The sequence below is a fragment of the Neomonachus schauinslandi genome, chromosome 15 (assembly GCF_002201575.2).
Source record: "Neomonachus schauinslandi chromosome 15, ASM220157v2, whole genome shotgun sequence".
Classification (NCBI taxonomy): domain Eukaryota; kingdom Metazoa; phylum Chordata; class Mammalia; order Carnivora; family Phocidae; genus Neomonachus; species Neomonachus schauinslandi.
The window spans coordinates 16,826,316-16,850,820 of record NC_058417.1 but is presented as its reverse complement, the minus strand read 5'-3'; the positions used below and the strand labels follow the sequence as shown (position 1 = coordinate 16,850,820).

The 24,505-nt window shown below is 42.8% G+C and overlaps 1 protein-coding gene across 1 annotated transcript in view; it reads right to left on the bottom strand.

Moving 5' to 3' along the window:
* Positions 1–817: 817 nt before the first annotated feature.
* The window catches only part of LOC110593176 (protein phosphatase Slingshot homolog 2-like), a 37,532-nt gene continuing 13,844 nt past the window's right edge, over positions 818–24,505 (bottom strand). Inside the window, exons 4-8 of the mRNA XM_044921815.1 lie at positions 23,615–23,661; positions 19,765–19,911; positions 16,136–16,336; positions 5,686–6,520; positions 818–2,875 (exon numbers count right to left, since the gene is read on the bottom strand). Of these exons, the coding sequence (XP_044777750.1) occupies positions 818–2,875; positions 5,686–6,520; positions 16,136–16,336; positions 19,765–19,911; positions 23,615–23,661 (3,288 nt within the window). The remainder of the gene's footprint in view (positions 2,876–5,685; positions 6,521–16,135; positions 16,337–19,764; positions 19,912–23,614; positions 23,662–24,505) is intronic.

Here is a 24,505-nt window from a genome sequence, read left to right as displayed (position 1 = left end):
CTATTGTTTTAGTTGAAAGGATGTTGCAGAACCCACTTCCTGGCAGGGAGGGCCAGGATGACCGGCTATGTGGAGCCCACTGACCCGGAAGATACTGGGCCACAGCCTCTGCAGACTTTGCCTCCTCCTCCTCATATGCTTTCCTCTACACAGATCTCTTAGATTTCATTTGGGGTTTGGTTTTAATTTAAAAATTATGTGCTGGGGGGGGGGGGAACTATCTGCTTGGTAAGTTTACAAAGCCAGCCAGTATCATGCCTTTCGATAATGACAGACTCAGGACTCAGGAATCCAGAAGAATTGGCTTCTGGAAGACCCCCCTTTGAAAGCAAAGCAGTACCTGCCCACTTTGGGAACTCTCAGTGGGCCAGGGCCCAAGGCTGAGAGCACGCAGACTTGCGGCTGTCCTTCAGCCCCATCCCATGCATCAGGTCTGAAGCCCAAACCATCACCACACAGGCCCAGGGGGGCATTTCCGATTTCCAGCCTTTTTCTCAAAGGGCAAATGAGGAGCAGGTGGGAGCTGATTGAAAAACAGCAATTTGCCTTTGATAAAGGTGCTCTTTGAAAATGAGTATTTTTTGAGGTTTGAATTTTCTAAAAATAAAAAATGCTAAAATGGTCTTGCTGTCCAAATCAATCTCTCTCTCACACACACATACACAGAGAAAAAAAAACCCCAAACCCTGCATGCGCCAGGAACAGTAAAATGACCAAAATATTATAAAATTAACCAATAAAGTGCATGTTCCTTACATATTACACCTGCCCCTTTTACAAACATTTCTTTCAGAAAGTCACATGTGTAGGCTCAGAATCACATGGTATTATAGAAGGGGTTGGTTGTCCGTTTTTTATCATTTGCTTTTTTCAGTCTCCTAAGGGGGTGAGTTCTGCCGTGCTGCTGACGGGGCGTCACAGCCAGCCCTGGAGCTGGGCCTGCACACTGCAGCCCCTGGGGTTGTGGCAAAGGAAGGCCTCCTTCAGAATTAGTCAATTCGGGTCCTGCCCTGGGGAGCAAACACTGCTGACTGTAACCAAATTCTTTGGCATACTGTACGATGGGCTTCTCCACTGGCTTGCTCTGCACGATACACTCTGTTGTTTTGAGTTGCTCTATAAAATACTTGGTGGGTTCTAGGTTCTGGGGGGCATCTGGGTTTTCTGAGGGCTCCTGGGCCTCCATGGCATGCATGCCTGAGTCTGTTCTGATGAAGGGCTGAAGCAGTTTGAGATGAGGGGTATCAGAGGAGACAGGCTCTCTCTCCGATAAACAGTCTTTACAGAGGTCCAAGTAACCTAACTTGGCGAGCGCAGCAGAATGCCTCATTTGGGATGGTTTGGTGAGCCCTCCCTGGCAAATCGCTCGGGACTCGATTTCTTTAGTGCGCTCCTTCACCACGCTGGGGCTATGGCTGAGACCCTTTATACTGTCACTACTAGAGCTATGTGGGAGGTGACAGGCTACAGGTAATGGGTCCAGTTTTTCTTGTAACTCCCCAATATTGTCACTGATTTGGCTTAGGTCTTCACTAGTTAACTGGGGGTCCTTGGACGGTACTTCACTGCCACTGGAAAAGGGGCCCTCCTGACTTTCTTCCCAGCTCCCCCGCTCTGAAGAGGGCTCGTTGTCTGTGGTGCTGCTTTGCTCTGTGAAGCCTTCCAGGTGAACTACAGTCTGCGGATGTGCTGAATCCAAGCTGGCAGATGGGATGTGGGTTGGGTGACTGACAAAAGGCCCTCCTGTCTCCGGGGCTGTCAAGAGGCTGTTGTCCCAGGCTTCAGGGCTGCTCAGGGTGGAGGTCAGGTCGGTGGGACTGTCGTGCTCAGGAGGGGAAGAATGAGGCAGAGGTAGCACGTTGGGGTGAGCCTGGGCGGGGCCCAGAGTCCTGTTCAGATTTTCATCCAGTGCACAGAGGATGGTGATGGAGTCCTCCACTTTCACTTTCCTCAGTCCTTGCTCCCCACTCTTTTTGCTGGTGGCTCTTCCACTCCCTGGCCCAGGGTGATCGGGGGATGTAACTGTGTGGGTATACTCAATGATTTCCACCTTTTTGGGAAGGGAAAGAGGGACTGCCTGTGTCTCAGATCCCTGGCATGAAACCACAGTCCTCTGCTCCTTCAGGACTCCTCCCTGCTTTGTACTAGTATCTGACCCTGGGTGCTCCTGAAACTCCAGCAGCTCAGGTGCTGGAACAATGGCATCTTGCTCAGAATGGGGTAGGGAGCCAGCTTTGGACCCACTGCACTTCCCTTTGCCCTTGCTAATCTCTGGTTCCTTAGGGACAAAAGAATGTTCAAGGGTAGCTTCATCACTCTTTCCTTTTGGTGCTAGGTCTGCCACAGCAGAATCATTCTTGGAATTCTTGCGAATGGACAATGAGGTACAACCAGGGGCAGCACCATGGTGCTCTTGCTCCTGTCGCAAGCGCTCTTCAAACTCCAAGGTAGCTCGCCTCACAGACCCAGGGTACCACTTGGCACCTGGATGCATTCCTGGGCCCCAGAGCTCTTGTTCCTCCTCAGCTGGTTCCTCTTCTTCCAACTCTGTGGTGGATGAGTGTATAGTTAAGCAGCCTTCTAGGTCCCACTTCCCTGAGTCTTTGGCTAGTTCAGGCTGGGCTGTGAAGGAACCCTCATTCTGCTCCAGATTTCCAGGTTTGTTCTCCAGGGCCTGAGCCCTCTCAAGGGGCAGCTCATGGATGGTGTGCTTCTTTGGTGTATGACATGGGTTAGATAAGATGTCTCCTTTCAGTTGAATCTGTCCGACTCCTTGACTGATGGATTCAATCTCAGTAATGATTTCTTTGACTGAAATTGCATTTTCTGAGTGAGATTGCATGAAGATGTCTGGGCTGACCAGTTCTGAGATTGCCTAGGGAGAAAACAGTGAGATGGTTATGGCAAATCATAGTCTAATTAAAAATGCCAGATGTTTTGCTTAGTAATCCTCTAATCCAGGAGAACCTTCCAGCTATGAGGACACAAATCATGGAGTGCCTGGGACTGTCCTCTGCCTGGGACTGTCCTCTGGCCAACTGTTTTGTCATACAAGCTAAAAAAAAACCAAAACAGATTCATCAAAGGAAGAGATACAAAATTTGTTACAGCTTGTATCACTGTCTATTTACTAAACTTTTATTCTGTTTACTTAAACAGAATTCCAACCCAGTATCTTGCTTCAAAAATGAATAGCGGTTAGCCTTAGAGGTTCCTATAATCCTTACTTTTTTTTTTTTTTTTGAAGAATTTGAGAGAGAGAGAGAGAGAGAGCGAGCGAGCACAGGAGAAGGGGGAGGGGGAAGGGCAGAGGGAGAAGCAGACTTCTCGCTGAGCAAGGAGCCTGATGCGGGGCTCGATCCCAGGACCCTGGGATCATGACCTGAGCCGAAGGCAGACGCCCAACCGACTGAGCCACCCAGGTGCCCCAATCCTTACTTTCCTAAGACCATTAGCCTTCAGGATTTAGGTCATACTGGGGTAGATGAGATTTTTCATCTCTGGCCTATCAACTTTCAGTTTGATTCTAACCTAGTTCAAGGGGAAGAGTTCCATTCAAGGGCTCAGTGACCACCTTAAATATGCCCAGTGTTAGGGCAAGATGAATGAGGTTATCATCTGATGTCTGATTTGGAGACTCACGGCTCTCTTCTCTCCTCTGTCCTGCCAGCTTTCATCCTTACCCTTCCACTCTTGGCATCTCTTGGCAGTAGCATTCCAGCATGTGAGGGCACTCTGTACCTGGTCACACAATTTCCAAGTTTTGCATGGCTCCTCTGGGAAAGGTTTACTTGGCTTATGGAGCCACATGCCTAAGCAAACTTAGAAACTGTGACTCTCTGATATATTACTGTTCTACCAGTTATAAATTTGGATGGATTTAGATCGAGGCAAAAGAAAATTAGCCAATATAAAATCAAGTCCTATTGTTAAAAAAAAATGAATTCCAAAAGCTGAAAATGACTGTTGGACATCTCTGAAAGTGGCATCGTAACAACCATCAATCTGCTTTAATATTTTATTTATTTTGAGAGAGAGAACATGAGCAGAGGGGAGGGGCAGAGGGAGAGAGAGGGAGCCCGATGTGGGGCTGGATCCCAGGACCATGAGATCATGACCTGAGCCTAAGGCAGATGCTTAACCGACTGAGCCATCCAGGTGCCCCTACTTTAACATTTTTATAAGCCTTCAAAGTATAGTATTTCCCTAGGAATTGTTCTGATCTTTCTCCTTCAAAAGAAAGTCAGAACTAGTACAAACCAACAAGGTCAGTTACACCTTTGGGAGAAATCTGCTGGGATATTAGGCAGAGGTAAACTAGCCAAGACTGGGAGAGAAGCCACAGCAGGCCCAGTGTGTGCATAGGCTGTGGAGAGAGTGCTCATATGACGAGGGACTTTGCAGAAAAGCTATTTCTTTTTTTTTAAAGATTTAAATTTTTTTTTTTTTTTTTAAAGATTTTATTTATTTATTTGACAGAGACAGAGACAGCGAGAGCAGGAACACAAGCAGGGGGAGTGGGAGAGGGAGAAGCAGGCTTCCCGCTGAGCCGGGAGCCCGATGTGGGACTCGAACCCAGGACCCTGGGATCATGACCTGAGCCGAAGGCAGTCGCTTAACCAACTGAGCCACCCAGGCGCCCCGCAGAAAAGCTATTTCTGTCAGAGCTGCTATGCCTACTGGTCCAAAGGAGAGCTCAAGCATTCTCATTTCCCAGTAAAAATGAAGCAGAGGCATAACCTCTGGGGAGAGAAGACAGAAGCAGAGGCAATGACTTCCCTGGGGTAAAGAGACAGAAAAGATAAGTCATGGACAAGGTGATAAATATAAGTAGACAGCTATCAGGAGATGTCAAAAATGTAGTTACCTCCGCTGAAATCATTAAGTGAATTTTGGTATTTGAGAGTAAATCTGTCACCATTTACTTCACAACTACTTTATTATACTGATCTAAGATACCATTGTTTTTAAGATGCATCCCAATTTCAGAAGTGTCAAAATGAGAATAAGAGTGAGTCTTAGAATTGATACACAGTAGTTCTTTCCCTGGTCTGAAATGGCTCCTATGAGCTCATATGCCACAGAGAAGAATCTTCAGAGTCTGTCTGTTCTCAATCATTTCCCAAAACTATCCCTCAAATCTTGGATACCACAGGGTCTGAGATGAGGACCAATCAAGAAACATTATTAATAGCAAGAACTCAGCATGCGTTGCTACTCTAACAACTATTTACACATGTCTAGTCTTTGAATTTTCTGAGACAGTGTTTCCCAAACAAATCCATCTCCTCAGAGAGACACAGGTCTTACTCAGGCAGCATGTCAGTCCCAGGCACTTCATTATTGGTGAGATCTGATTTGAACTGCAGAGGTCCAGGGAGGGGACCTCTCCTTGTCCAGGCAGGACATTTGTTTTGGCTACCCTCCACCCCCATCCCCTCTCCAAAGTGCTTCCAAAGACACCAAAAGCTTGGAAAGATAAATTCCTCAAAAGGCAATGGATTTAAAAAATTTTTAAACCTTAAGTTTTCAAGGAAAGTCTCAGCCACACTGTCTCTCCCATAATGCCTTCCTAAATCTTTAGCAACATTAAAAATAAAACAAACACAGCAGAATCCCAAATATTTTGTCTTCCAAAAGAACTTCATTAGGTAGAGAACTACTTACTATAAAGATACTTTTTACCTTTGACTGTTCCTCATCTATTGAAGATTCTTCAGATGCATGGGGAGTATTACTCAAAGAGCTGCTTCTCTGGTCATCAGTGGTCCCTTCGGAAGGGGCTACTTCTACCACTGAGAGTCGACAGCTCTCACTCCTTCCTCCACCCAGTTCTTCCATCCTTGAGTGGGAAAAAGATCGGGACCGGGTTTCTTGGGAAAGCTCTACAAACTTTTCTAGGGCGCTAAAAAAATCAATGCGATCTGTACTGAAATCTGAGACTTCAGCCTGACAACTAGGTTGGGGGCTCGGTGATTCAGGATCAGGGGACATGGGAATGTCTTTCAGGCGAGATGTTAATTCTTCCAAAGGCAGTAAGTGGACGTTCACATCTGCTTTCAGAGCATCTGTCTCCAAATCTTCCACTGTTAAGTCTGGGAACTTGTTGGCAATTTCTGGGGCCTGTCCAGGTTGGATTAAGGCTTTGGATGCATGGCAGTTGTCAAGAGGGAATTTTGATTCATTGAGACAACACCCTGATGAGCATCCATTGATGTCATTTAGATTTAATTCATCTTCAATCTGTCCTGCATGAAATTCCCTTGAAGTAAACTCCAAGCAAATCATTCTTTCTTTGGTACACAGGCCCTTCTGATTTTCATCTTGTGGGACGACATGTTCCACAAAGACAGGAGGTATGGGTGGGTGATTCTCCATGGTCTTCACCTCGGCAATCTGGTCTGCTGAGGTGGTGATCTCCTTCTTGTTGAGTTCTAGCCCTGGTTTGCAGATGGGTTCATGGTGGTCTGAGAGGTCGCTATCTGAGTGAGATCTCCAGAGCTTGTTATGCCGCTGTTTGCTGTGGAGGACATACACAGGAAATGCCTTACTCTGGTTTGTGAAATCAATCAACACCCTCCCAGGAAACTGCTCCCAGATAAATTTAAATCTTAACCTGCAAATGCTTTGTTAATAGCCAATGGAAGAGGTAGGCAATAAACATTTGTAAAGATGCTCAATTTAGGGGCATCTGGGTGGCTTAGTCTTTAAGCGTCTGCCTTCAGCTCAGGTCATGATCCCAGGGTCCTGGGATGGAGCCCCGCATCAGGCTCCCTGCTCCGCGGGAAGCCTGCTTCTCCCTCTCCCACTCCCTCTGCTTGTGTTCCCTCTCTCGCTGTGTCTCTCTCTGTCAAATAAATAAATAAAATCTTAAAAAAAAAAAAAAGATGCTCAATTTAATAGCAGAAAACAAAAACAAAGCAAAACAACAATAATAAAAACGAATATGAGATCTGATTTTTCTACCCATCAGACTGACAAGGCTTAAAATGGTTGCTAGCAGCTAGTGTTGATGATGGCCTGGCCAAACAAATCCTCTCATATATAGTTGGTAGGAATGTGAATTGTAGAAATTCTTTTTTTTTTTTTAAAGATTTTATTCATTTATTTGAGAGAGAGAGAGTGAGAGATAGAGCACGGGCAGGAGAGAGAGGGAGTAGCAGGCTCCCCACTGAGCAGGGAGCTCGATGTGGGGCTCGATCCCAGGATCCTGGGATCATGACCTGAGCCGAAGGCAGACGCTTAACCGACTGAGCCACTCAGGCACCCCTGAACTGTAGAAATTCTGAGTGAAATCTGACAACAGCTCTCAAAATTTAACCCTTAAACCAGCAATTCTTCTAGAGAAATACTACTATAAGTACACAAAGATATAGATATAAGGATGTTTATTATATAATACAGTGGTACTAAAGGATCAGACACCAAAAAAAAAAAAAAAGAGGATTTATTTAAATTACAGTCCATATACCTACATGCCATTCATGAAGCTATTAAAAACAGGTGTTTTAATGGAATGCTGTCCAAGGTATACAATTAAGTGAAAAAGCATGCTGACCACATTTGGAATGGTCAGTTCCCGTGTTAGAATAAGTATAGGAAAATACCTGGAGGAACATCATCAAACTGGTAACAGGGTTCCTTTCAAGAAAGGCAGAATACTTTCAGGGAGGGCTTTACTTCTAACATTCTATATTTCTATAAGTTTTAAAATTTAAAAATAATGAGCATGTTTAACATTAATAACTGGGGGGGGGGGGGGGACTAAAACGAAACAGCATCTAGGCAGTACAAAGAGAAATACTCTATTGGAGCCCATTACAAGTTCTTATAATTGGGATAAAGAGCTGCTACAGGATTAATTATGAAGTAGTAATGTGAGGAGGGTGGTAATCTTTCTTGAATTAGAAAGCAAAGATGAGGCTAGTAAATCCACAGAAAAAGGTTTATATGCATAAAGTATAGGCTTCTTCCATAATGATCTTTTGGTAAAACCCATCAAGCTAAGGGGACACCTGGAAAAGCAGGTGGCCTAAAGAAGATCACACACATATATCCATCCTTTGGCTTATTTTATGGAGGGAAGTTCTTTTTTTAAAATTTTATTTATTTGAGAGAGAGAGAGAGTGAGTGAGAGAGTGAGTGAGAGAGAGAGAGAGAAAGAGAGCACAAGAGCAGAGGCAAAGGGAGAGGGAGAATCAGATTCCCCCGCTGAGCAGGGAGCCCCATGCGGGGCTTGATCCCAGGACCCTGAGATCATGACCTGAGCTGAAGGCAGACACTTAACCAACTGAGCCACCCAGGCGCCCCTGTAGAGAAGTTCTGATAGGATGAGATTTCATTTCAAACCATACTAACAAGGGAGCACAGTTCCCAAAGCCCTAGCCAAAAAGAAAAAGGTGGCCCTGTGGCTGGTCAGGATCACCTGCCCAGGAAACAGGTCCCTAGATACGGCATTTAGGGGTGTGGTTTCCACGACTTACAAGTTGGTGAAGAGTTACCTAACTGCAGAGTGTAATGGGAAATAGCCCAAAACAATTTGCCGCAGGCTCAGGGCCACGCCTGCCTGTGAATCTCTGCCGAGTCATGCGCCTGCACTAATGTGAACCCCTGTTTGTTCTCAACTCTGCACCTGCTCTCAGCTCCCCCTGTCTGTCTGCTGCTTGGGTGGGGCTCTCTCTGACTCAGGCCTGAACAGCAGAAGGGTGCTTTTCCGGGTAGGGAACAGGTCATTCTGTTTATGAAGACAGGCTATAATCACTAGCAGGGAGGAAGGTAGGATTTTCACCTTTTCCAAGCTGCATGAACTCCAGCCACCCCTAGGAGGAGACAACATATCACACATCCCAAACAAGTGAGTGACTGTGGGGAGGGGCAAACTGAATGGTTGGATAGGTGGGGCCTGAACTATACACAGTGATCAACCCAGGCCATGTGCTGCCCTTTAAAGTTTCTTTTATATCTAGATACTCTTGTTTCCTGACCTACATATGGCTGCGTTCTCCAATTTCTAACCCTCACCTATCATGAGGATGTTCAAACCTGCACCAACTCCTCTCAGCCACCATGGCAGGACAATTCCTGTGATGCAAATGATTGGGAAGACATCTCAGGGAGTAGCTGTTCTCACCTTTCTAATAATATAAAGAACAGCTTATCTTACCAGTCAACAGGCAAATGGGATTTTTCATGATCCCAAGAATCTTCCAAAGGATGATTTTTTTTTTTTTCGAAAGTTTTTATTTATTTATTTAACAGAGAGAGACAGCGAGAGAGGGAACACAAGCAGGGGGAGTGGGAGAGGGAGAAGCAGGCTTCCCGTGGAGCAGGGAGCCCGATGCGGAGCTCGATCCCAGGACCCTGGGATCATAACCTGAGCCGAAGGCAGACGCTTAACGACTGAGCCACCCAGGCGCCCCCAAAGGATGATTTTTTTTAAAAAGTGCCTGCTAATCACTAATCAATCAGGAGGGAATGAGACTGAAATTATGCTAATAGGTACCAACGGTGTATGTTTCAGAAGAAGGGGCTGACATTACAGCTGCCTTGCCCAGCAGGGATTTCCTTCTCTTTCTGGGGGAGATAATCATCAGAAAATATTAGGCCAGAGCTCTGGAATTAAACTGATGACTACTTGTAAAGGAGAAAGACAAATCTCAATCCAAAGATAGGTCTGATCCTGCTACCTTTCTCACTTTTGCAGTAGGGCCTGCAGGGATGGTGGTAGGCAGTGCTTTGACAGACTCAAGAGACTCATTACCGTGGCCTTCAAAGCACTGCTACTCCAGGTGCCCCTTCCTGCTCCTCCCTTCCTCCTGTCCCACCTCAGAGGTTTTATAGTAAACTCCATCCTGAATTTTGTGCTTATCATCCTCTTTCTTTATAATGTCATCATGTTTTGTTCTTATTATACTGCTTAGTTTTGCATGTTGTGAACTTACATAAGTTACATGCAAATGTTGTGAAATCATACTCTATGTATATATTCTTCTACAACTGCCTTTTGCGTACACTGTTTTTAAGATTCATCAATGTGTGCAGCTGTAATTTCAGGGAGTATGACGAACATACCACAGTTTATTTACCCATCCTATTGATGAAGTTTTGGCTAGTATGAACAGCACTACCATGGACATTCTTGCACTTGGTGCATACTTTGGTTTCTAAAAGATGTTATATACAGGAGCAGAAAAGGTGGGTCACAGGGTATATGTTCACCGTCAATTTTACTCAGTAACACCAAACTGTTTTCCAGTACAGCGTTTTCCCAAGTCTGTTTATTCTGATGCTCTATCACTGGTAGGGATAGATGTAAGACATTGGATCATATTTATTATTTTAAACTGTTAATGTTGAAATTCAACTGACTCCCTACACCTATTTCAGGTAGGCATCAAGTAAACAAGTTGCCAAAAAGAACTTCAGAGTTGGTTTGTGGCCTGGATGATGCAAAGAAGTCTCAGGTTCTTTTCTCCCTTGAGTGACCTCGGACCTGAATTTGGCCTTTTACTTCATAAATGAACAAGAAGGAAATCTAAATGACAGGATACACATGATATCCCATTCTCTTGCCTCCTATTTGCTTGCTTTCTTCTTGTTACATGTTTGGTAAAGCACCAATTTTGTCTGAGAAAGTTACATAGAGGAAAACACTGCTAAAAATGGAGTATCAGGTTATAGTAAAATTAGACTGTTTATGGTTACCTCTTAGGACATTAGTCAGCCTGTAGAAAGGAGAAGAAAGAAAAAGCAACAATTGAGTATTCTCTATGTTTTGTCCATGGTTCCTAAATGCTTTAAAATTATTTCACTGAAAAGCTATTAAGAAAATCCTTTAAATCTCAACTGCGATGTGGGTTCATTCTCAGGTTCCCTCCTGCTGGCTGACCACTGTGCACCAGCTAACTAGACTTCAGTGTCTCCACCAGCAAAGCAGGGGAGTGTAACAGACACCTCTGCCTCCTCTGGCCCTGGTGACAGGGGTGTTTAAAGAATCAAAACCGACATCTATGAAGACATGTGGCACGAACTCTCCCTGGCTACCACCCAGTGTTTCTTCTCTGCCGCTTGTACACTGGAACCTAATATCACAGACACATGGTCCAGCTTGCAAATGCCTGAAATGTGAACTTGTCTAATGGAACAAAAATCTGCCAGATACCTGCATGATCAGAGTACAGAATAACAAACACGGCTGTTGGCAGTTTAATGGAGGGTTTCCACACACACACACACACACACACACACACACACACACACACGCCCACCCTCTTCCTGTCTCACTCCCATCCCCCAGCTATAAAAACATAAAAAATAAAATTAGATATGGACAGTATCATTGGCTTTATGATACCCTCTCTTTTAGGTCCAAAGGATTATATTAAATATTAGCCTTCCCTCTTAAAGACATACTGAACTATGCAAAAAGTCCCTTGCATTTCAGATAGGAGGTCACTGTTTGGTCCATAGCCTCACATTCTGATTAAGAGACTGTAACCAACTCATAAACCATTTACAGAGGCCTGGTATCACCTTGGTAAACTTCTCTTCTACCAAGACATCAAAGCAAATACCCTCAAACAGAGGGCTGCGACCTCAAGTTAAGTACCCAGTGCCACTCTAGACAACCATGGGGGCTAAAGAATGCTGGGATCAGGGCTCTATCTTTTTGGGAAAACCACCCATGCTTCCTGACAGAAGATGTGGAATACAAGATCTAAGTACCTCCACAAGAAATGGACTTCTTTGCAGACAGAATGAGTGGGGTTTTTCTAAGGACTTTTCTTCTCCTGGTTACCTAAGCTGTAGAGCTTCAGACAGTTCCAGGAGTCTGGGGCTTCTCTGTTTTTGCTCTTCTAAGCAGGCAGACCCTGGAGTAGCACTCTAGGGCTGGACAAGAATCTGCTGGGCCCAGGTCACTTGGCAGCTGGCTTGGCAAGAGCCTACAAGTGCTGTTTCTTAAAACAACACTGGCGATCACAGACCGTAATGACTGCATGCCCAGCAGGCTCTCCCACTCTTTTTCCTAACTGGCAGAGGCTGCTTTGGTTTGGGTATTCACTGTTTCATGGGAGCCCTGGCAGTCGGGAGACAGTCTGGAGGGAGGAGCTAAATGCAGGCCACGTGTTCGCCTAGCTTTCTCCCCACAGGGTCACTTCAGGCTGGCCGCGTCCCTTGACTCAAAGTTATTTCTCCTCTCTGAGGTGCCTCTTTCTCCAGGAGTCTCCTTCCAGGTTCTAGTAACTGCTCCCTCCCTCTTCGGGCCTCGCAGCTATTACCGAACAGCTCTGCTGATGCAAGTCCCTTGATTCTACTCCAATCCCACATCTTTATAAAACCCTCCGCAAATAATCCTAATACGAGTATGCTGTTTCTTGTTGAGATCCCGACTGATGGAGGTATTCTATTACTTGCAGTTGAAAGCAGCCTAAATGATACCCCTAGCACTAGATTCTAGTTCTTAAAATCCAGGAAACATCACAGTACAGGAAATTCCAGGACAACTTCCTATTCTTGTTTCTTTTTTTTAAGTTTAATGTATTTGACAGTGAGAGACACAGCGAGAGAGGGAACACAAGCAGGGGGAGTGGGAGAGGGAGAAGCAGGCTTCCCGCGGAGCAGGGAGCCCGATGCGGGGCTCGATCCCAGGACCCCGGGATCATGACCTGAGCCGAAGGCAGACGCTTAACGACTGAGCCACCCAGGCGCCTCCCTATTCTAGTTTCTAATGGAGTTAGTGTGCCTGTGGGTGGTGGAAGGCAGTGGTTGGAGGAAGGAGGAGGGAATAAATGGCACATGCATGTACGTGTTTCTGGGTAGCCCTGGAGAAAGAAGATGACGAGAACCACATCAGAATAACCCTTACCAGTATATAGTGTACATTGTTTTTTAAGATATATTTTTAAAGATTTTATTTATTTATTTGACAGAGACAGCGAGAGAGCACAAGCAGGGGGAGCAGGAGAAGGAGAGGGAGAAGCAGGCTCCCCACTGAGCAGGGAGCCCGATGCGGGGCTCGACCCCAGGACCCCAAGATCATGACCTGAGTGGAAGGCAGACGCTTAACAACTGAGCCACCCAGACGCCCCTAAGATTTTCTCTTTAAGTAATCTCTACCCTCAACGTGGGGCTTGAACTCACAACCTGGAGGATCAAGAGGTGCATGCAGGCTCCTCTGACTGAGCCAGCCAGGTGCCCTCGTAGTGTACATTTATTTATACACATTTTTATTTACAATAACCCTGTGACATAGGGTTCTTTAAAAAATTTTTTTATTTAAACTCAACTAGTATTAGTATTACTAGTTTCAGTGTGACATAGGGCTCTTGATTTTCGTATTACAGATGGGGTCAGGTGAGGATCAGAACTGTGAAGTAACTCCTCAAAGTTGCAGCAAGAGGATGAACCAGAGATGGAAACCAGATCTACTGACTCAAATTCTGTGGTTTTCTCATTCCCCAGGGCTTGCTCCTCCCTCCATGAATCAAGCCCAGGAAAGCAGGATAGAACCGAAAGGGAAAGGAAGAGGCAGTGTGATTTGTGGGTTATGCTGCCCTTCTTATCCTCATCTAAGATTTTTCTGAAGTTCCTTTAACATCTAAGAAAAACCACATCCTCTAAAAAAACCCAACCCAACAGCTTGCAGTAGCCTGAGATTCCAGAATAAATACTGAAATTGGCAGGACACATAGTATCCTTGCTCTCAATGGGTCACATGAGGACACTGCATAGCATCAGTCATGTGTGTGTCTGGGAACATACAATATTTATGTTTCATCCAACCCTCAGATGCCTCTTTCTTGTGCCAAAAAGAACCGCTGTGTCCTACCTTCTGATCTAATCTAAAAATGTCATCAAAATCTGTCCCCCAAGACCTCCAAATTCTTTTTAAGTGGAGGAGACTTGAGTATCCTCCCTGCTTCCTAAAAGAACGGCTCAGATGAAATCATGCCAAGTACTGAGTAAACGGGAGGGGTTTTTTTTTTTTAGTGGAAACCATAATGCTATGCTGGGCTGCATTTTCACAAGACTTCGGGGGTGGGAGGGTGGTCCCTCTGCCTGGATAGGCTGGAAGGCTATTTAACATTTTGTTCAGGGGAAACACAGCCCAGATTCAAGAGTCAAGACCAAGTCATGAGACTCACTGGAGTCAAACTCTGGCACCAGCCCCAACTGCTTCTAGGCAGCTGTGCCTTCATATGAACAAAACCACCTAGAACATGCACACATGGAAAAATTAAAGCAAGATCTAGCACTCTACAGAACTTCAGCATGTGGCATCTCAGGAAATTGACCCTTAAACCTAGTTTAATATGTGAACCTCTTTCCTTGAGAGCAGGTGAACGTGGCTTTCACCATCAATGAGGTAAAATAATAAATACTCATTTTTTTTTTTTAAGATTTTATTTATTTGAGAGAGAGAGAATGAGAGACAGAGGGCATGAGAGGGAGGAGGGTGAGAGGGAGAAGGAGACTCCCTGCTGAGCAGGGAACCGATGTAGGACTTGATCCTGGGACTCCAGGATCATGACCTGAGCCGAAGGCAGTCACTTAACCAACTGAGCCACCCAGGAGCCCCTTATAATTGCTCAATTTATAACCAATTACCAAATTATTCCTGAAATGAGTAGTTCTTATTGATACAGGAAGATGTTCAAGATCTACTACTGGGTAGACAGAGAAAGACAAATACTGAATGGTATCACTTATATGTGTAATCTAAAAAAGCCATACTCAGAGAAATAGAGAATAAAGTGGTGGTTACTAGGGGGTAGAGAATGGGGGAAATGGGGAGGTGTTGGTCAAAGGGTATAAACTTCTAGTTACAAGATTAAAATGTTCTAGGGATCTAATGTAAGATGGAGATTATAGTCCACAATACTGTATCATATACTTCTGAATGTTGCTAAGAGAGATCCTAAATATTTTCACCAAGAAAAAAGAAACAGTATGTGAAGGAATGGAGGTGTTAGCTAATGCTGCAGTGATAATCAGTTTGCAATATATAAATGCATCAAATCAACACACTGGACATCTTAAATTTATACAATGTTATACGTCAATTCTATCTCAATAAAGCTGGGGGGAAAAGGATGGTTAAGTGAGGGCTAACTGCAGTGTAACTGTTCAATATACATTGCTACAGTTTAAAAAAAAAAGGAAGACCAGTTATTGGGTGAAGAGGTAGGCTGAAGAATAGCTTTTGTGAGAAAATATCCATCAATATATGGGGTAAGAGTCAGACCTGGAGAAACATGCAAGATAATGTCGATTACTGTCTGTGGGTATTGAATTTATAAATGATTTTTCTCTCTGTGTTTTCTGCATTTCTGCAAAGCATATATATACATATATATAAAAAGATTAAAAGATTTTTTTTTTTAAAGATTTTATTTATTTATTTGAGAGAGAGAGAGAGAGAATGAGAGAGAGAGCATGAGGGGGGGAGGGTCAGAGGGAGAAGCAGACTCCCCGCCGAGCAGGGAGCCCGATGCGGGACTCGATCCTGGGACTCCAGGATCATGACCTGAGCCGAAGGCAGTCACTTAACCAACTGAGCCACCCAGGCGCCCAAAGATTAAAAGATTTTTAAAAGGAAAAGAAGAGAGTTATTTCCAGGAAGTGCCTTCATACCCCAAATCTGATTTGTCATATGACCAAAATTTTGGAGAAGGCTTACTGAAACCAAGCACTGATAAAAAATGATGCTTAAAAAAGCACCACGTGCTTCTTAAATTTTATTTTCTTTTACAGAACAGGCCAAAAAATTTTCTAAGAACTTCACCTATGCTTAGCATTCCTTTGGGATCAATAAGTATCCATTTTGATAAGGCAGCTGTATCTGGCCTTAGAAGATGTTGAGAAATGTTTACGATAATCAGAACCTACTTGGGAAAGTAAGAGAACAGTATGTCCACCTTTTAGTTTAAATGTCTTTAGTTTAAACACCTGACCTTCCATACTATTCTTAAATGCTTGTACTTGTTTTTTAAAATCTAGATTGACAGACGTTTCAATTTTCAAAATGTATCACACATCCAGATTAGGCTGAGAACTAGCTGCAGGGAAGGATATTTTATCTTGCCCCAGGGAGCGTAACGGAGGGAAAATCTCAGAAAGTCACTGAAGGACTCACCTTGCCAGCAAGATCCCCTGGTACTCTTCCAGTTGTCTCATGAAGCTGGGGTTGGGCTTGGTCACTGTTCGCCTCTCCTTCACATAGTCATAGGCCCGGTCCAGATTCCAGCCGTACTCCTTCATTGCATAGGCAATCACAGTGGAGGCTGAGCGACTCACCCCCATTTTGCAGTGCACAAGGCATTTGGAGCCATGCTTCCTATGTCGGGGGATGGAGGTAAGGAGAAAAACACAATAGTAGTACATTTTAAAAGCTACGTTCTACATGTTTCCAAGTCTCCTCTCGCCTTTCCATTTTCTTTCAAACCATCCCACCTTTAGTGTACTTGTATGTATCTGCAGTCAAATGTGCGGGGAGGGGAGGCAATTCTAGTGTACTCAAACAATAGTCAATGTTAATATTAATCCTTTTAAATTAATTCAGCAAACATTTACCAGGCAATCACTGTTGTAAGACAATGTGCAAGGTTTCTCTGCCTCCTCCCAGTGGAGGCAAAGAAAAGTAAATCTTCCCTAAATGGCAGGGTTCAGTGGGAGAAAGAGATAATTAAAACGCAATATGGTAATTGCAATGAGTGTGAAGGGAGAATTTTCAATTTAGAGACTGGACCCCATTTTGCGTATCTGGAGGTACATGTTCCAAGGCTGGCACAGTCTTGAGTTACAAGTGTGACAGTGATTCATCTAATTTATCCAAATGTTCTGAGTTGCTTCCAGTTCAAGTTCTAGTAAGGGTTCTGTCCCTGGAGGAAAGTACTAACCAAATAAAACTAACCCTCCTCTTTACTCAGATGTAGTCCTACATATCACTTTTCAAACCACCACCACCATGTTCTGTCTAGGGACTGGCTAGACAATCCGTGGAGTTGGATGGGACCATGTGATGCGCCACGAGGCTTTCTCAGTGAGGAGGGTGGAGTGAGTAACTACCTGTTGTTGTTTTAATGGGGTGGAAGAAAGAGAAAGCAAAGTTACCATGAAGTGACTGTAAGAAACAAAGAAAACGGTGTGGTCTCAAGATGCCAGAGCTCATTACTTTGGATATGAACGTGACTCAGTTATGCTATGCTAATTCTGCTAATAACACGGTGTCTGGCACAGAGTAAGCCTTCAAATATTTACTAAATGTATGAACAAACTTATGGATCTGCTGTTAGATCTGTCAGCTATAAGTAAAAATATTTTAAAATCTGGAAAAAAGAATGGTTACTCTTTTCACTAGAGTACATGGGCTAAAAATCCTTCCCATGTGGCTAGTCCAATAAATTAAAAAAAATGTACATCAGCCTAAGAGAGTAAATCTACTCATTCACTCACTCACTGTATTACAGTAAACAAGCTTCCTTCCAGAGGCTTATAACTCTTCTGCTGGAGATAGACACACAAGAAAGAGTTAAGTACAATGTAAGGAAGGCATGAGGTTATGTGCCAAAATGAGAGGAATGAGGTTATGTGCCAGATAAGTGATAGGAATTCAGAGAATGATCTGCAATAATCAAAACAGTCTCAAAAGGAAGGTAAGATTAAACTCCTACCCATCATTTAGATGCGAAATTCTGGAGTCCTTAGGTTAATTAAGGTGTGTGTCTCTGCGTGCTTAGATGATCCCAAATGACTAGGACATTTTTGTTTTGTTTATGGCACCATAACTTTAGACTACAGTGCACAGTGACTCAGATATAAGTTCAGACATGTGCTCTATATTTTCCCATCAAGCTCTGACATCAAATTTCAGGTCTATACCCGCAGGCATGCAAGGTGCTCAAAGGTGGACAATTTTAAGAAAAATACAGTTATGAAATCCACCCCCATAAAAGCATTTCTTCATTTTGAATGGGGCTTTTTCAGCGGATGGTTTCTAACTCACATATTGAAGGATCTGAAGTCAGTTCAGAATATCCAATTTCATCTTTCAGTTTCAGCCATACCCCCCCACCCCTCCTGCCCCTCCCGGTGCTGGGTTGTCTAGATTAAGCCTGGTCCTGGTATTTCAGGAATCCTAAACCCACCCATCTGTAGGTCGAGTCTGGAACTCAGGGCCCTGATCAGGATGAAACACGTGAGGTGCCATTTAAAGAGGCGCTCACTCTCAGATGCTGACTTACACTCGCATGAGCCCAAGCAGGACGGCCTGCTCACGTGTACCCTGCATGCCTCACATATTTTACCTCAAGGCTGAAACTGGCCTTTCCTTTCACTGGGACTGGGGCCTCACCTGAACTCTAGCCTCTTTGGCTGTGATCCTCACAACATGCCTAGTCTTTTCCGGTCTCCCTTCCTTAAGGAACTAGACTATTCCTAAATACTTGATGGACTCTGGAATAAGACATGATCTTAGGTTCAAGTCCTATCTTCACCACTTGTTACTTAACTTCTCTGAACCTCATCTCTATAGTCTGTCCCTATCTGTACAAAAGGATGACAGTATATGCCTCTCTGGATTCTAGAAAATATTACATGACAGAATAAAGTGTAAAGTACCTGGCACATAGTAAGCATGCCATGAGAGGTATTATTGAGAACAATTTAATAACAGGCTTCAAGAATATAAAACACTCTTCCAGGTGCTAGCTAGAGACTGAGAACATGGGCTCAAAGCTAGGAGGATTCAGGGTAACTAAGAGGAAGAACTTCTTGACTATGGAGGTCCTGAAGAAAGATGTGGAATCATTGCTGATTTAAAAATGAGAAGTGCTTCTCATCTGCCAGGGATGATTTGAATGTGGTCCCATCAGAGGGGTAGCGTGGCTAACATGCTCATTTATGGCTCCTTCTATTGAAGGAATACACAGGATTGGCAAGGAAATCCCCAGGGACTTAAAAAAACCCAGCGCAGACATACTAATACTAATTAACACTAAACATTAAATTAATACTTTTAGTTTCACTAAAAGGACCAATTCAGGGCACCTGGGTGGCTCAGTTGTTAAGCGTCTGCCTTTGGCTCAGGTCGTGATCCCAGCGTCTTGGGATCGAGCCCCACATCGGGCCCCACATTGGGCTCCCTGCTCCGCGGGAAGCCTGCTTCTCCCTCCCCCACTCCCCCTGCTTGTGTTCCCTCTCTTGCTGTGTCTCTCTGTCAAATAAATAAAATCTTTAAAAAAATAAAATAAAATAAAAGGACCAATTAATTTAAAGATGAAATCAACAGAATGGCCAGAGGAAAATTTCACTGCTTAGAGTACCGTAAGAGTAAAGTAAAAGAAAGAGAAAAGATTTCCAAAGCTCACTAAGTTTCCCTTCTGGTCTTCGGAAAGGACTCAGTATCCCACCCACCTGGAGTAATTTCTGTTCTCTCACTTTCACATGTCCCCTTTGGCAACTTAGCACTTCCTTCAGAACGTCTTCCTTCTGTCACTCTTACTGTGTTTGCAGCAGCTTCAGTTTGTGTTCCCTCATCTTGTGCTCAATGGAAAGAGTCAACAGGGGACTCATTCTTCCAGGGGTTTCATCTACTTACAGGGAAAGTATGAAGTCACTAGTCAACTTTTCCCCAGGATTAAGGAACCTCAGGTCTCCTTTTCTTCTTTAATTCCTTCTCCCAGAGCCATCTACAGCTCTCAGGCCCAGCCGTGTGTGGTGCAGGGGGAACATGGGTCAGAGCATGTGTGTGGGACCATTACTCACTTTGCTTTAGAGATGAATTTGTAAGTGTCATTCCAGTAAGCCAGGAGATCCGTCGCCTCTTCATCATATACTCGGATGTTATGATACTCAAAGACTCCTGGGAAGAAGTTATCTATCTCTCGAGTGACATTCAAGATATACCGTACCCTGCAAGGAAACCAAGGGAGAGTATGTGCTCTACTACTCGGGCTAAATCCAATTCCAGCACTGTTTTTCATATTTAAAATTTGTTTGCTCCCTAGGTTGAAATAAAATACTAAAATATTGAAGAAAGCTAAATAATTAAAGAGACTATATACTTATTTAGTAGAGAAACTAAATAACAGAATCCAGGACATACCTGGGCACCGACGAATTACTGAGAGAAAAGCTGTCTACCAAGTTCAACATCTAAATTTCATTTTCAGTTTATGTACAGTTACACAATCTCATCTTTGATAGTCTTTTGAAAATATGCCTTGTATTTTACTTCAAAAGAATCCAAGGTCCATGATCTGACAATTTCTCTTCAGTCAATAAAATTACCAGAAACATAATTTATTCTTTGGAAGTCATTTCTATTAAATCAGACTATTAACATCTACCTCAAGAAACAAAAAACAACAAAATAGGAAAGGGAAAAATTTCCTCCTATCTTTCTGAATGCTAGATTTTGCTCTGTTACTCTCTGTAAACTACAAGAAAGGCAAAAGAGGCGAGGGCTGGGAGGGTCAGAGGGAAGTTGGACCTAAAACTCTTGTCACTCTCTAGGCTGCAGTCCTGGCTGCCAGAGCAGCAGCTGTGTCTGAGAGTTCTCCCATACCCAGAGGCTTGCAGAGAAGGGTTTCTGTATCACAAATTTCTTCTGCTGTCTCTCTCACTATACAATTTCAATAAATGCTTGGGTTTAATTTGCCAAATGGTTATCTTTTCTCAGTGCTGTGTGGACTTGGACATCACTGGAGTTTACTCCAACAACACAACACAGACTCACTTATTTCTCTCTGCAGAAGCTGCTTCCTTCTTGAAGCTACACACTTCCTTCTTACAAACCCAATCTGAAGTCAGAGAAATGACTACAGAAAGGGAGAGCCATAGTTAACCCATTTTGTGGTTAAGGTCAAGAGACCAAAATTTTTCTGAAACATGATCTGAATATGTTTTAACTTTGCATCAAAGTCCATTACTAGGAAGGATTTTTTTTTTTTAATTTAAAAACCAAGCACATGTAATTGTGGAAAACAGTACATGAAGTTACTCTATGACCCAGCATATTCCTCTCCTAGGTATAAACCCAAGAGAAATGAAAAATAAGTCTACCCCCAAATTTGTACATGAATGGTCACAGCAGTATTCATAATAACTAGAAAGTGGAAACAACTCAAATGTCCATCAACTGACGAATGAATAAATAAAATGTCGTATTTCCAAACAATGGAACATTATTTGGCAATAAAAAAAAGGAATGAAGTACTAACACATGCTACAACATTGATAAACCTTGAAAATATAATGTGAAGTGGAAGAAATCATTCTTAAAAGAGCACATATTATATGATTCCATTTAAATGAAATGTCCAGAATAGGTAAATCTATAGAGACAGGAAGTAGATTAGTAGTTTCTAGAAGCTGGGGGGAGAAGGGAAATGGGGGTGACCGTTAAAGGGTACAGAATTTCTTTTTGGGTTGAAAAATGTTCTAAATTAATTACTGCACAACTCTAAAAATAATAAATATCACTGAAGTGTACATTTTAAATGGGTGAACTGTATGTGAATCATATTTCAATGAAACTGTCAAAAGGAAAGCACACTTCTCTTATTTAAAATAAACATGAATAACCTCCCTCCTTTAATCCCATACTTTAATACTGGATTATGATAGGACAAGGCTTCCCAATCCTATTTATTACAGAACCCCTAGGCAGCCACTACCAATTGAAATTAGCACTCCTTGAAACTTCTTTGACATCTCTATATGGAGGAGCGCTTTACTTGGGGTGCTAAAGTCAGTAGATTGGGTGAAAATGGCCTTATTGCCAAAATTAGACTTTAAAGTCCCTTAAATCATCCACCAGGGGCAGTATATGTGTTTTGTAACTATAATTCTTAATTCCACAAGAGTTTAAGAACCAGTGAATTTATGAAACAAGATCTAAGTAGATGTTTGAGCATCTGCCTATACTGTCTTTTAAGACAAATACATCTGCGTTTTATAATTTAGCATTATAAGTAGTAAATGAGATGAACAGGTATCATCTCCAGCGGGGGGGTTAGAAGTCAAAGTGCATGTGCGCACGATGTAATTTCAATGCATTTGGCAAGCACTGGCTGTATCAAATCTCAGATTTCATATTAAACACTGTATCTACATGCTAGTTTCTGGCAAGTCACAGTCAATTTTTCTATCGTCCCTTCACATTTACTGAGCACCCTCTTGGTAATAAAACTTTGAGCTCGGTAGAGGTACATTTTACACAAAACTAAGATACAGTCTATTTTCAGGAACTCTAGACTCAATCCTAATCAACTTAAAATTTCCAAGTTCTATTTATTTTCATATCTTAAATTAAGTAACCAGATTCACGCCTCCCTTCTCCCCAACCCAAGAACTCTTTGTATAATTCTCTGGCTTAAATCTTGTTCAAAGTTCATTTTAGCAATTATGACATACCTTTCTTTTGAAGGAAAAGTAGGGAGTATGCATCTAATCATGCTAAAGATAACCAGAAGAGGTTGGCTTACAGCTGAGAAAACAGGCAGCCAGCAACTAGCCATCACTGCTTCTGGGTTTCAGTAGGTCTTATCGCTGTCCACGATTAAGAGTTAGCATGGCCAACTTCAATGAAAAATTTAGGCATTAGCTAAGAAGTAAAAAGGGAAGAAGAATGGCAGCCTTTTGCTTGCTGAATGTTCATGGTGGTCTCAACAGCTACAATCAAACTCAATAACCATGTTGCTTAGGGGCACATTTCTTAATACAAAGTAGGTATTCTTGTTCAATTTCAGAAGCTTGTCCACTTTACATTTATAACCTACTTAGATTTCAAGCACCTTACTAAAAAAGGATAGGGACTGAGTCTTATTTTTCTTTGGATCTCTAGTATCTAGCACAGTACCTGGCTCACGGAAGATGGTCAATAAATGTTGAGTGGATAGCTGTGAACCCAACATATGTAGTTCTGTGTACTCTTATATAAAAATAGGAACCAAAGGCAAAACTATGGAGGCAGTAAAAAGATCAGTGGTTGCCAGGAGTGGGGGTGGGAATAAATGGGCAGAACAGAGGATTTTTAAGGCAGTGAAAATACTCTATGATACCATAATGGATGCATGATACTATACATTTGTCAAAAGCCACAGAATGTACAATACTGACAGTGAACTATAACGTAAATATGGACTTTGCATGATTATGATGTTATCAATGAAGGTTCATCAATTGTAACAAATGCACCACTCCGGTGGGGATGGTGATAGGGGGGGGGGGGGCTATGCATGTGTGGGGGCAGAGGTATATGGGAAATCTCTGTACCTTCTCCTCAATTTTACTGTGCATCTTAAATTGCTCTAAAAACAAACAAAAGGAACCAATAACTACATTTGTTTTAAACAGCAGAAAAGGCATGCACGTTTCTTTTGGAAAGCCTTTCCACTGAAACAGTAGCTCTTTCTTGGAAGCTGTGTGTGGGGGAGGATGAAAACAGTGGGAGAATGGCCACTTAACTTTTTATTAGATTACACCTGATTACAATCAACTGGAAGCAACTCTTAGGCTTAAAGTTACTCACTGACACCTATATGACAGGAAAAAGTAAAAAAGAACAGTGATTTCTGTCAGGGGGATAAAAGCAATTGCTCTGTGTGCTTACCCTCGGTTCTGTAAATCCTCTAAATTAGAGGCATTCCATTCTGAGCCCTGTGGGGGGGGCGGGGAGAAAAAGATTAGGGAGTATTAGCAAATGAACAAAATACAATGCTTGTAAAGGAGTCCCATGAGGGAAGAAGCAGAGCCAGTAACATCTACCACGGTTCCTTTCAATAGGTCAGGTACTTTATACATGATCACATTTAGTTTTTACAAGTGATAGGATAAGAAAGTTATGTTCATTTTTACAGATCAGAAAACCAGCCCTCATAGAATTCAAATAATTTTTGCTCAAGATCACTTGCTGGAAAACTGTCTTTGATTATCCTCCAATCTAAGGTAAATGTCATCTGTCTTCCTTGTTTATAGTACTCTGATACTTGTATATTTATTTATGTGCTTATTTATTACCTCTCTCCTCCACTATAATATAAGCTTCTTGAGGATAGCAACCAGATCTCTTGTTCCCTAAGGACACCCTGAACAGTGCCTGGTACTTGGCAGGTATTCAGTAATAAACATTTGTTAAATGAACAAAGTGGCATTATTATAAATTAAACCTAGATTTCATTCTAAAGCCCATATTCTTTTTAGTGCCTTATGTTATATCCAGAGAGAGTGAAATAGCAGCTTCTGTTAAACAAACAATGGAAACATGATATACAACATTTAAAGAAGGAAGAGTTGTACAGATTATCTGAAAGATCTATCATTTGTTAATATTTTACCATATTTGCTTTCTCTCTCCCCTTCCCTTTCTTTCAATATGTTATCATACTTTCTTCCCCTGAGCCATTTGAAAGTCATCTGAGTAATCATGACACTTCAATATTTGATCATGTATTGCTTATGAACAAGAACATTCTCCTATTTCCATTTTTACAACTAAGAAAGA